At 57.7% G+C, this 12,496-nt stretch overlaps 2 protein-coding genes across 2 annotated transcripts in view; both read left to right on the top strand.

Annotated features, from left to right (window-relative positions):
• The window catches only part of DHX38 (DEAH-box helicase 38), a 36,895-nt gene that overhangs the window by 992 nt on the left and 23,407 nt on the right, over positions 1 to 12,496 (top strand). Inside the window, exon 2 of the mRNA XM_019536096.1 lies at positions 11,796 to 11,806. Coding sequence (XP_019391641.1) covers positions 11,796 to 11,806 — 11 coding nt within the window. The remainder of the gene's footprint in view (positions 1 to 11,795; positions 11,807 to 12,496) is intronic.
• Positions 2,277 to 11,168, top strand: IST1 (IST1, ESCRT-III associated factor). The gene is made up of 10 exons (XM_019536117.1): positions 2,277 to 2,868; positions 5,929 to 6,026; positions 6,753 to 6,933; positions 7,112 to 7,199; positions 7,411 to 7,494; positions 7,943 to 8,053; positions 8,471 to 8,662; positions 9,073 to 9,165; positions 10,411 to 10,459; positions 10,846 to 11,168. The coding sequence occupies exons 2-10, from the start codon at positions 5,939 to 5,941 to the stop codon at positions 11,043 to 11,045; spliced, it is 1,086 nt and encodes a 361-aa protein (XP_019391662.1). The 5' UTR covers positions 2,277 to 2,868; positions 5,929 to 5,938; the 3' UTR covers positions 11,046 to 11,168.

Raw genomic sequence — 12,496 nt, 5'->3', positions numbered from 1 at the left:
CCGCGCCGGCGCCGGGACACCCGCCGGCCTCCGGCACACGTCGCTCGCGCCGCGCCCGTTGTGCTGCTCCGGGGCCGGCCCCGCCGCACGGGCAGGGAAGGAGCGCGGCGCTGCCTGGGCTTGGGGGCCTCGCCCGCGTTAGTGCGGGGCAAGGATGCGTCCCTGCGGCGTTCAGGGAATTGCATCACCAGGCCGGGATCACAAGACTCGAGTGCTGGCTGCTCTCTTGCCTCGGCCCCTCTCCTTCCTCCTCAGCTGGCCGGCGGGGTACAGAGGTGCCATTGTAGCAGGAGGGGAAGGCCCCACCCCCGGGCACTGGTGCCCGCGATCTCCTCTCTCCGGTTGTGTAGCATGCGCTGCGCGAGCGACCGGTGGTCTCTTGTCTGCCCCATGCTGCCCCAACGAGAAGGGCCGCAGCCGCCGCGTCCCGGCTCCTGCCACCTCGGCCCCGGGCCTGGCAGCTCCTGTGCAAAACCACGCCTGACCCACAAGCCCTGAGCTGCCTGAGCCGTGGCTGTTTGGGGGCAGTTCTTGTCTTCTGTGCCTTTAAGGGCTCGCCCAGGAGGTCTTGGTGTTGCTTGGACTCCTGGACTGGTAAGCAGCAGAATAAGTGATCGAGCCCTGGGCCCTCCCCACCCCCATGTCTCTCAGAGCATTTAGATGCACCTGGATAATGCCACCCAGCACACACCTGCCTGAGGAAGGGTCACTGTGCGCAGCATCTGCCTGCCGCAGCTGGTTATCGACCTCGTTTTGCAGCCAGCTCTTCCATATGTGGCTGAGTCACATTCCTCAGGGTGGGGCAGACACAAAAGCTCTGAACTCCTCACGGTAACAGCTCCTCCAGTTGTACAGAAACCTGAAACTTCTTATGTGAAAGCAGCTTTCTAACCTGACGAAAGGCAGTTTTACTAGCCTTCCTGAACGGGGTCCCTTGCCTGCCTGGGCAAAGCAGGAGAAATCTCAGCCCGAGGATGGCTTGTCTGACAAATTGCATTTGTCTGAAAACAAGGGTGTGCACTTAAGTTCCTCCATATCTCTAATCTGCTCGTTGTATTCTCAAAACTGCTCTTGAACAAAACGTGCTGTTCACTGAAAGCTGTGATCATTGTATAACAGAAGATATGGAAACTGCATGTTTGAGCATGACCACCATTAAACAGGGAAACAGTAAAAGCGGGGATGCGGGAGTCTGGGCTCCGCAGTTGTCAGTCTCTTGTTTGCCTGCCGACCTGCTGCTTAAGTTCCAGTTCTGGGCTTTTAGGTAGACTCACGAGAGAAGTCGCATCAGACGTTCCTCTAACAACCTGAACTCTGAGCTAGTAGTCGGCAAGCCAAGGCCCCTAGGCTTTCCAGTTGCATACCTTCCTGGTGTGTGACTCACCTGTCAGAAGGTCAGTGCCGAAAGATGACCTGAAACCTGAACCATTTCCTCCAGCAGTAAAAGGCGTGTGACTTGGTACAAGTTGTCTGGCATGGAAGGGGCCGCAGGGCTCTCCTTGTACTGACTGGACAGGATGGAGTGGGCTGTAAATGGAAGTGGCTACCGACATGCTCTTGTGCACATGTTCACTTGTGCACAACATATGCTACACAGTATATACATTGCTTGTATCTTGTGTAACTTATTTCAAGCTGCGTGAATGCATTTGTTTTGCAGCAGCATAATTGAATTACAGAAGGCTGTGTAACTGCATCTACTGCTGCATTACTTCACAGCAGTGCTGCCCAGGTGGCAGCCACCGGTCACGCTCAGCCTGCAAGGGTTCATTTGGGGCCCCCAGGCTCCCTCCCTCCTGCGGCAGTCAGTCGCCAGGCTCCCCTTCCCTTCTCCACCTTTTGTGCTCTGCCCCGGGGTGGGATGGGGTGGGATGGAGCAGTACAGCACAGCGCACTGTGCAGGGGGGTCACCAACACATGGCATGGAGCAACGCAGCCGGGGGGAGCCTCTGTGTGTGATGGGATATGGTACGGGGCGGGGAAGAGGGAGTGTTCATGTGTGTGGCACAGTTGGGGGGGGGGGCAGTCCAGGGTGCAGCATGTGGCCTGGGGGCATGTGGGCCTTGTTGGGGCAGCCCTGACTTGCTGCACACAAATATGTTTCTATATCAGTAGTTTCCAGACTTTGTGTTGCATCCAGGGTGACTCCGGAGGCTTTTCATTTTTTTCAGGAGAAGCACAAAAGCCAGAACAAGCTTCTCCAGGCTATATACTATATATGGGGTCCGTGGGGCCATAGGTCTCCAAGTCTGTCTTTGTAGTTGGGGCAAGTTCAGACTCCTGTACCTGTGCCTGTGTGTAGAGGAGCTTCTACAATTCAGATTCAAATTTCTGTATTTCCACCCATTTCTCTTCAGATAATGGTCTCTTGGCTGTCTCCAGTAGGAAACAGGGCAGCTCTGTGTCTCTTCTCACCTGGAGTCATCTTCTTAGCACTGCTTATCACAGGCCTCAGCTCCCCAGTTCACTGAACTGTCCCCCCTTTTCTTACATGCTAGTCAATCACTGTGGTTCAGACTGAACAGCTTCTGTGATTTGGTTTCACTGTTTGGAGGAAGGTAGTGACGGACCCAGCAAGGAGGGGTTAGAGTATTCAGGACTCCCTAGCAATTGGTTCACATACCATCATTTTAAAAAAAAAAAATGAAGGATTGTGTGCAAAATTTCCCTTGTAGACATTTATATTAGGTGTGCTAGGCTTAAGTATTTCCAGACTCTATGGCAAAAGCAAATAATGCTTCTTCAAATATGGCAGGGCTTTGCACAGTGGAAGGTGGAGGAACCGTGGTGAAGTAGCGGCTGTTACTGACATCTGTCCTGTCACTAAGATTACAAGAGACACATGACATGAGCCACATTTCAATAGGGGTTAGTATGCTGCTGTGCTCTGTCAGCATCCTAGCCTTTTAACTCGGCTAACCTTAAAAAGAGCCTGGTAATTCTCATCTGGATGTATTGTTTGATTAAAGTCATTCTGCTTACCTCTGTAAAAAGTTACATCGAGAAAAGCCGGAAACAATCTGAGAAGCTCCTGGAGAAGGTGAAGGACTGTGGCTGAGAAGGGGAGGTACTTGCTTCCCAGAACACTGCTCCTTTGTCACGTGAGAGATCAGTGAACTCCAGCCAAGGGCCTAGTTCTGCATGGAGGTTTGCTCTGCCCTTGTTTCGTGGCAGTCAGATCAGAATAGCCAACCTCCCCCGGGGCAACCTGATTGAGACTCTGCTCTTTATCCCGAACCTGTTGTTCATATCACATTTCTGAATCTTCTCAGTGAGGACATTTTCCAGCCTGGGGAGTGATCGGCTGTTTCCCTGTCTTATGCTGCAAATTGCACTTCCTTTTACATTACCCTCACGTGTGTTAGAATCCTAGTTTTTAGTCCTCCTACTGGTATCCAGATCGTTGTAGGTCAGTCTTGACATCCACATAACTCATTCACGCAGTAATTGGCACATTCAAAATTAGACCAGCTGCGTAATGTCTGCACTTTGGAATGGAACTGGGGTAAGTCGGCACCTTCCCATGTGAAAGCTCCCTCCTTGCTGGAAGGAGACGCTCTCCGTTACTTCATACTTTATTGCACAAACCTGAAAATGAATGAATTCAGTGTTGATCCTTCAGGAGCATCCAGCTCGGTAGGCTGATCCAAAACGCTCTTCAGAATAGCTAAGTAAGCATACCCTGTTCCTTCAGCATTCCTCACAGGTCTCGTTTCTTTTGGCCATCTTTGCTCTCCAGTTCATCTGAGCACTTTATTTAATGGTATGCTACTCCACATCTTTCCTTTCTCTCTGTTTCTGTGGGTTTCCTTTTATGTTACCTCTGCTTAGCCACAGATCATTTGAGGAGGATCACCAGTATTTTTAAGGCAGGTTCACGACCATGCATACGCTGAAACGAGTGATGCTGAGGCTTCTAGATGCCTTCTGCCATTGTGGGGCACATTCAAGAGGCTTAGCTGGAGAGTCTGGATGCGAGTAATGTGAAATTGGGTTGGGGGGAGATGTTGACTGTAAGTGGGAGACTCCTTGTGTAAGAGAGCTTCATATTTCTAGGAGGCATTTTGCTGCTCAGCAGCTCCCGTCCTCTCTCAACCATGGCCCCAGAGTGCCTGGCTTCAGACTGGGAGGTGATCCTAATTGCATCCAGCTGTGAAGAGCCCACAAGGTTCTCCTTAATCCTGTAGCCAGGCTTTATGCCTGAACCCACCACTTAGCCCATCCTCCCTGCTTCCGAGTTCCCCATGACTCCCTGCCCTTCCCAGCCTGGCTGCTGACCTTGGGACTTCCTGCAGCGGCAGGTTCTGCAGGAGCTCCGAGCTGGCCGTGTAAGGGTGCCTGTCTCTCTGGACGAGAGAAGCTCTGGTGGTGAGAAGTTCCTTCTCACAAGCTCACCCTTTCCGTGTCACCCTGCAGCTCTGTGCTGGCCAAAGGACAGAGGCCAAGCAGGAAAGCAGCCAGCTTGTGCACCAGACGGGAGTAGAGCCCCCGCGCTGCCACATGCATAACATGCTGCTGAATGACACTGCTGCACCAGCGTACGCTTCTGAGGCCAGTGCGGTTTCACTTCCCGGCCTCTCCTGCCTGACTGCAGGTACTGGTCAGGAACAGCCTCTGTCCTGGTTCTCATTCTGCCACACAGGAGCCTCCAAGTCACATATGCTGAAGCATCCTTATACTGAGCTGGGTCACTCAAAGGGGCAGCAGAGATGACTCAAGGGTTTGCTGTGACTTGTCACACCGTTCCTGGACCCTTCTAGCTCTGCTGATGTTGGCTTACACTGACCCCGGGATTCTCCAGCATCTGTGCGTAGGCCACACTTGATCCAGTGGTTGTGCTGAAGGTGCCTGTGTCTTGTGGTCTCTTGATCTTGCCTCCTCTGGCAGGAATAGCTTCTCACAGAGGAAAAATAAATGTCAGATGTGACTTCCTGCTGCAGCCTGCTCCTTGTTCCAGCTCCAGCTCCTGCATCCTCCTCTCCACTCCCCATGTGTGCCGTTCTCCCCTTTTTGCAGTCTGTTCCCTGCCCCTGCTTCCCTTGGCCCTTCCCTGTAGGAAGACTTCCTTGCACACACTGCTGAGCTGCCTGTCCCTCTCAACCCTATGCATTCTGCCCTCCTGGCACGAGCGTCTGCCCTGTGGATGGCTCCAGACTCTTCCTCTCCCTTTGCAGCTGTGCCACCTTATGGACTTTGCCTCATTCTGGCTGTTTTTCATGTATTCATCCTCAGCGGGGGATGAGGAGGAGCTGGTCTCTGTAGGAGCTCTGCCTGGGAGGACTGAGCTACATTAACATGGCTAATTGGTCCCATACTCTCAAGGATTCATCTAAAATTGCCTTTCCTGGGCTGTGTTTTGTTGCTGCAGGTGATTTTGTTGCCCTGCCTCCCCTACTTGCAGCACTGCTGCATTTCTTTTGTGGGCACAGAGTCTGTAGTGAATTTGAAATAAAACTCCACATGCATTGGTACTGTTAGGTTCAATTAAAATAATGTTGATTCGCACGTGCACATGCCTCAGCATGTGTTGTACCTCTGCCAGTGTTGCTGAGCTGCCTGTAGTGTGCCTTGATGCAAGCAGCTGTCTTCATGCCTGTTGTATGCACAAGCCACAGAAGTGTGCGGTACCTTACAGCCCTGCTGTGTCGTCTGGACGTGAGGAGAGCTGGAGAGCTGAGGGCTGCTGTGCTGTGCACCTGATGAACTCTGTTCATGGGCAGTTTGGATCCATACGGGCTGTGTCGGTGCAATGCAGGGCTGTGCCTCCATGGAGCAGGCAGGGGCTGCCTTGCAGGCACCCGTCAGCAGGGGCTGGCACTGGTGTGTCTGGGGAGTGGTGGGCACCTCTGCCCGGTACAGGGGTGGATTCTCCCAGCATCTCCTGGCAGCCACAGGAGACCCAGTGACCGTCCTCTCTCCTCCCCATAGGACGTGCACCATGCTGGGCTCTGGGTTCAAGGCTGAGCGCCTGCGGGTCAACCTGCGCCTCGTCATCAATCGCCTCAAGTTGCTGGAGAAGAAGAAAAGTGAGTAAAAGGGGGAATGGGGGGGGAGCCCAAGTGCGCAGTTCAGTGCTGCTAGGGCAGGCTGTGAGCAGGTTGTACAAGTCCCATCCCGTTTCCCTCTCCCTGCCCAAGGGGTGTTGGCTTCTCTGGGCACAGCCTCCCATGCTTGACAGACTAGGAGGGGGCTCGGGGCAGGGGAGGTTACATCACTCCATCACGGCCAGCATCTTGTGCCCTCTACACACTCTGAAAGTGGGTTTGGATAGGGGCTTGAAGGCCCCAGTTGCCCTGTAAGGGCTGTGACTGTCTGGGGTATTCCCAATCTGTGACCAGCCTCTGGCTGTAGCCATTTCTAGCTGGGCCCTGGGAATGAGAGTGTTCATCTCATCTAGCCCAGGTGGCGGATTGTGTGCACCAAGGTGGGATCTGCAGAGCTTGTGCTGCCCCTTCTGGGTCAGGGTTGGACTTGGACAAACCAGGCACTGGGGAGAGACCCGGTCCGGTCCTTTTCCGTACCTGCCACAGTGCAGGAGGGGCCTTGTGGAAGATGTGGAACCCAGGTCCTGCTTGGAGGAGCCTGCACTGTGAGGGCATGACCCCCAGGCAGGGCAGGCCTGGGAAGGGTGCCCCCAGCCTGGGCGGGGCAGAGGAGAAGAGGACTGGGAGGGGTCCCTTCTCTGCAGGCCTGGCATACAGGGGTGGCAGGTTGCCCTTGCCTCTGGCATGACCCTGTGACCTGCCCTGCAGCGGAGCTGGCTCAGAAGGCACGGAAGGAGATTGCAGATTATTTGGCCGCTGGTAAGGATGAGCGTGCGCGGATCCGGGTGGAGCACATCATCCGGGAGGACTACCTGGTGGAAGCCATGGAAATCCTGGAACTGTACTGCGACCTGCTTCTGGCTCGCTTTGGTCTGATCCAGTCCATGAAGTAAGGCCCTGGGCATCAGGCATCCATGGGGCAGGGGCTTCCCTTTGCACAGGGATGGCCGGGTTTGGGTCTTAGTCCATGAGGCCTCTTGAATGGCTTGGCTATGCAATGGGATCCTTTGGTCTGGGCAGCTTGTGGGCTGCAGACATGGCTAACGCATTGTCCGGCCTTCCCCTAGGGAGCTGGACTCTGGCCTGGCAGAAGCCGTCTCTACACTGATCTGGGCTGCCCCACGGCTGCAGTCTGAAGTAACTGAGCTGAAAATTGTGAGTAGGGCTGGGGGGGGGTCTGGTCAGGGCTGTCTGGAGTGACTCCCACGGAGGCCTTGGTACCTCCTATTTGTGTTGGTGCCACAGGGCGCCTGACCGGGGGCCTCGGGCAGGGAAGGCAAAGCGCTGCTGCTAGGGCTGGTCTGCATGGGACTGGGGAGCCCAGGATATCACTGTGCTCTGACTCTAGGCTTGTTCCTTGCTGCAGGTTGCAGACCAGCTGTGCGCAAAGTACAGCAAGGAGTACGGCAAGTTGTGCCGCACCAACCAGATCGGGACCGTCAATGACAGAGTAAGCGGTGGAGCAGCAACAGCCAAGCACAGGGCGGGGCAGGAGGCAGGCCCTTCTTCTCCGGGGCAGCTGTGGCATGCATCTAGCATAGACCTACCTGCCGCTTCCTGGGATGTGGTGCCTGCATCGTTCCTGGGAGAGCCCTGGGGAGGGCGGTGCTCAGAGCTGGGGTGTCCCTGCTGCAGTTGCAGCCACCACTGCAGAACTGCTCGGGGCCAGGGGCAAGGCCTTCCCTTAAACTGCTGTGGCCAGAGAGGAGCAAGGCAGCTAGAGCCCTTGCTCTCTGCACCCCAGGCAGAATCCCCTGGCAGCTGCTCCCAGGCAAGGATGGCTCCAGAAGCCTTGGTGCCAGCACCCAACAGGGGTCCTGGCCAGGCCTGGTCTCTGCAGGTGCCAGCCACGCCCCAGTGCTGGCACAGTGCCTGAGAGCCGTATCCCTGCCTTGCAGCTGATGCACAAGTTGAGTGTGGAGTCTCCCCCCAAGATCCTAGTGGAACGGTACCTGATTGAGATTGCCAAGAACTACAACGTGCCCTATGAGCCCGACTCCGTGGTAATGGTGAGCGAGGCCCAGGCTGCCGTTCCCCAGATGTCCTTCCCCACGCCCGAGGCATTGCCCTGGTGCTGGGGCATCTCTGAGAAAAGAGGAGCAGACATGGCCATGAGCTGCAGCATCCCTGAAACATGTCTTTTCTTGTGGGCTCCCATCCTCTGCCCTGCACCCCCTCTCCACCCAGGCCCTTCCAGTCTGTGCTGCCCTGTCTGGGGCCGTGCCCCACCCCAACCTCATGAACTGGGTCTGCAGTGCAATATCGAGGGCCCCAACCTCACATGGGACCTCTGGGAACTGTGATACCAGTCAGTCCTGACTCCTTGTGCTCCATTTCCGTGGCCTGCCCATGCAGGCCCGGGTTCCTGCTGCAGGGCTGGCAGGGGTTGCTGTGGCCACCAACATGAGCTTCTTCCTCCCTGTCAGGCCGAGGCCCCTGCCGGCAGCGAGGCGGACCTGATCGGGTTTTCGGACGACGTGAAGAAAGGCGGCCGTGGAGGTGGGGGCGGTGGGTTCGCTGCCCCGATGATGGGTACTGATGGAGTGGTGCCCATGCCTATGCCCATGCCCATGCCATCACCGACCCCCCCCTTCTCCTACCCCCTGCCCAAGGGACCGGTAAGTGCTGCTCGGCTGGGTGCTGCTGCTGCTGCAAAGGGCACGTGTGCTCTGAGGGGAGGGCCCCGGTGCACCTGTGGTGCAGATCTTTGGAGCCCAGGGAACTGCCTGCCTGGCAGCTCAGGCTCTGGGGAGAGTGCCTGTCCCAAAGCTCCAGGCCAGTTGTTTCTCTTGCACCCAGATGCTTTGAACACTGAGTTCTGATTTCCTTGATGGGTGTCTCGTTCCCTAGTGTGGGTCATCTCCTAGGGCAAGTTCCTGTCCGTGACTGATCAGTGTTTCTGAGACCAGTGTGGTTGGTGATGATGTGCTGTTGGGCCCCTCAGTCGCTGCTGTGGGCACCAGGGATGGCCTGGTGTGAGAGCAAGCGCAGCCCCCTCTGGCAACACCTGATCTGCTTCTCTGTGCAGGAGAACTTCAACCACCTGCCTGTGGGGACCTACCAGCCTTTCACCAACATCCACCCACCTCCAATACCACCTGTACCCCCGACCTACGAGTCTGTAAGTACCTGTGCCAGTCCCTGAGGAGGGCACTGAGGGCCACTGGGAAGACGGACAGCTTCTTGGATGTACTCCTCCCAACCCTTTCCCCTAGGATGTTAAAGGATTAATTGTTTAACCCATAAGCCCCATTTAGTTTGGGGTGGGTGCCATTCATCAGGGAAGAGGGGAAAGCCAGGGAGCTGTGTGGTGCTCCAGCAGGAACCAGAAGGTGGCAGGAGGGGAGGGGGGCTAATACCCCTACTCTAAAAGGAGAACAGTAGGGAGGTGGTCTAATGACTCATCAATTCAGCTAGTTCAGGGTGCTCCCTCCCAGGGTGGGGCTTCACCTGGCCTGTGTTGTCTGGCTGGGCTTCCCCACCTCCTAGCAGCAGCTGTGGGAGCTGCTGTGTTACAGGGTAAGGGTTCGACCAATTTAATTAGAAGAGGTTAAAAGAATCATTTTTTAAATGATTAAACCCCTAACCTGGGGTGGCTGTGTGCTGCTTGGTAGCATGCTGGCCCATGGGGCAGCAGCAGCCTCTGCATGGGGCAGGGAGCTTGCCAGGCGCCCCAGTGTCCAGAATGCAGAGTAGTGTCTGGCCGTGAAGATCAGGAGGCTGCAGGAAGCTGTCCTGCACAGGCTGCGTGTCACACGGGCAGGCTGGAGCCCTGCGGCCATGTCACAGGTTTGCCACCTGCAGCTTTCCCTGGGCACCAAACACATAGCTTAGGGACTGCTGGAAATGGTGCAGTCTGCACCAAACAAACTCCCCCTTGCTGCTGACTTTTTGCACCCAGCCCCAGAGGGGCAGGCAGGGCTCTGTATGGCCTGTCTGCATGCGTGCTCCCCGCCAGCCACTGTTCTCTTGGAAGCTGCCTGTTGTCACGTTCCCTTCAGCCCTATCTAAGGCTCCATGTTCCCAGTCTGGGCCTGGCCCTTGTAAGGCCGGGGCCAGCCTGCCCTGAGTGGCTGTAAGAGTTGCAACAGCAGCTGTTGGCTTTTTGCCCCGGGACCACTTACAGCTCAGTGCCTTCCCCCTTCTGACCTGGAATGAGTCCTCCCAGTGCATATGCCAGGGGCCTCTGTGATTCATCCCTCCCTTGGAGCAGCCTCCTTCCTTGATGCTGAAGACCGGTTGCGCAGGTGCCAAGTCCTGATTAACCAGGGCAGCATCCATCTGGCACATCTGCCTGGGTGGCCCAGGTGCATGGGCAGCCTGGGCGGGGAGGCCTGGCCCCTCTGTGACAGCTTGTCTATTCCAGATTGACAACGTTGGCCCTGACAAGGACGCGCCTTCTGCTCAGGTGGCTGGTGAGTGTGGCAGGGGCATGGGGTCTGGGACCCTGAAGGAAGGATGCATTTGTTGGCGATGGTGGGGAGGGGGCCCAAAGCAGGTGCTGGTGACAAAGGGGCGATGAGGTTTGGAAACTTGCAGCAGAGCAGGGAGCATGGAGGAGCAGGCCTGTGCCTAGCAGCGCGGTCTGCCCCAGTGTGGCTCCTTCTGAGCAGGCCCCATGGGCTGAGGTAGCCAGCCCATCCCCGTGCTTCCCTGGCTGCAGGAGGCACCCTGGCAGCGGTGGGCAGGAGCCCTTGTGGTGAGGGGGGGCTGGCTCCGCACCTGTGGGAGCGGTGAGCACAGGGCGAGTGGGAGGTGGGGCTGATCCAGGCTTGTGACGCTGCCCCATCGCCCTCGCCAGGTCCCGGGCCGAAGCCAGAGACCACTGCGAAACCCCTGGCCAGAGCACCAGACCCGTATGACAACTTTGTGCTGCCCGAGCTACCGTCCGTGCCAGACACGCTGCCTGCAGCGTCTGCAGGCACCAGCAGCGCTGCCTCCGAAGACATTGACTTTGACGACCTCTCTCGGAGGTTTGAGGAGCTGAAGAAGAAGACGTGAGGCCAGGGGGCTGGGCTGGGCTCCAGTACGGGGCAGGAGCTCAGACTGGGCTGCTTCACTCCAAATGGTCTCCCCTAGCACCCGGGTCCTATATTAACTGAAAAGAAATGCTCTGTCCTCTCAGCTCTTCTGCTGTGCTTGTACCAAATGCTGCTGCTTCCCAGGCCCTTGCTCCAGCAGGCGTGGGCCGGAGCCCCCGGGAGAGGGAGCGAGGAGTGGCTCCGCTGCTGTCTGCAGGGGTGCAGGGCTGGGGTGATGTTCCCCGTTCTCTCCCCATGGGCTCTGCGACCTTTCCCCAGAGCAAGGTGACTGGGATTCCCTGTTCCCGGCCTCTCAGGGAGCTCTCCATGGCCTTGGCTGCTCCACAGGGGGAGGCCTTGGGTATGCACTGGCAGGGCACCAGCAGGCATGTGCTGGGCGTTGTGCTCCAGCCCTGTGCTGAGCGGGGTGCGGGGCTGGCTGTGCCCTGTGCCCCCCACACCCCCTCTCAGCCCTGCGGTGCCCATGGTGTAATGTACTTGTACATAATGTTTTCACTCTGCTTTTCTGTAATGGGTTTCAATGGGGTTTGTATGGGGTAGATTCCTTCCTAATAAAGGCTTAGGCCACAAGCAGCGTGAGTGGGGCAGGTGTGCTTCTTTGGGCCAGCCTTGCGTGGGGGAGAATTACTGGGCTGCTTCTGTGTGGCCCTGGCCCTCTCTATAGGAGCCTCCGTGCTGCCTGGGCTCTCAGGTGGGAGCTGACCCCCAGCGCTGGGCCAGTCCTGAGCACAGATTTAACACGCAGGGCAGAGGCAGATTCACCCAGGCCCCTGGGGCTCGATGCCCTGCCAGGAGCTGCTTCCTGGTGTCTCGTAGGGCTCCTAGGCTCCCTTGGTCCCGGCTGTGGGCCTCCCTTGGGCAAAGAGGCCTGTGCTGAGGGCAGTAAGAGCTCAGCCGTGGTGGGGAGGCAGCAGGCAGGCTGGGAGTCCTTGTCCGCCCCTCTCCCGCAGGCAGGTGGGGATGGGCCAGTCTGCCATGAGCGGGTGTGCGGAGGGGTCAGCACCTCGGTGCTGGGGGCTGTGGGCTGCGGTGCTGTTCGGTGGAGGGTGTTGGCTCCCGGGCAGGGGCAAGGCTGCAGTGCGGGGCAGGGAGCTGGGGGCTGCAGCCCCGGGAGGTCCCGGCTCCCCCCCAGCAGGCCAAGCCCCGCTGGGGCTCGGCCCGGGAGCGGCAGAGGCAGTTGCGGGGCTGTGCGGGGCCTCGTGCTGCCGGCTCGGGCCCACGGGGCTCCCTGGGACTCGCGTCGCAGCACCGCACACCGCCGTCGCCGAGCTGCGTTTATTGGGACGCCGCGGGGGCCGGGCCGGAGATCGCGGCCGGGGGCAGGCGAGGCGGGCTCAGGGCGGGGTGGCTGCGGGCGGCGCAGGGTGCGGCATCCCCAAGAGGCTGCGGAAGTCCCGCAGCAGCAGCTGC

The sequence above is a fragment of the Crocodylus porosus genome, unplaced genomic scaffold, assembly GCF_001723895.1.
Source record: "Crocodylus porosus isolate Cpor-Errol unplaced genomic scaffold, CroPor_comp1, whole genome shotgun sequence".
Classification (NCBI taxonomy): Eukaryota; Metazoa; Chordata; order Crocodylia; family Crocodylidae; genus Crocodylus; species Crocodylus porosus.
This window is presented reverse-complemented; position numbering and strand designations above follow the sequence as displayed.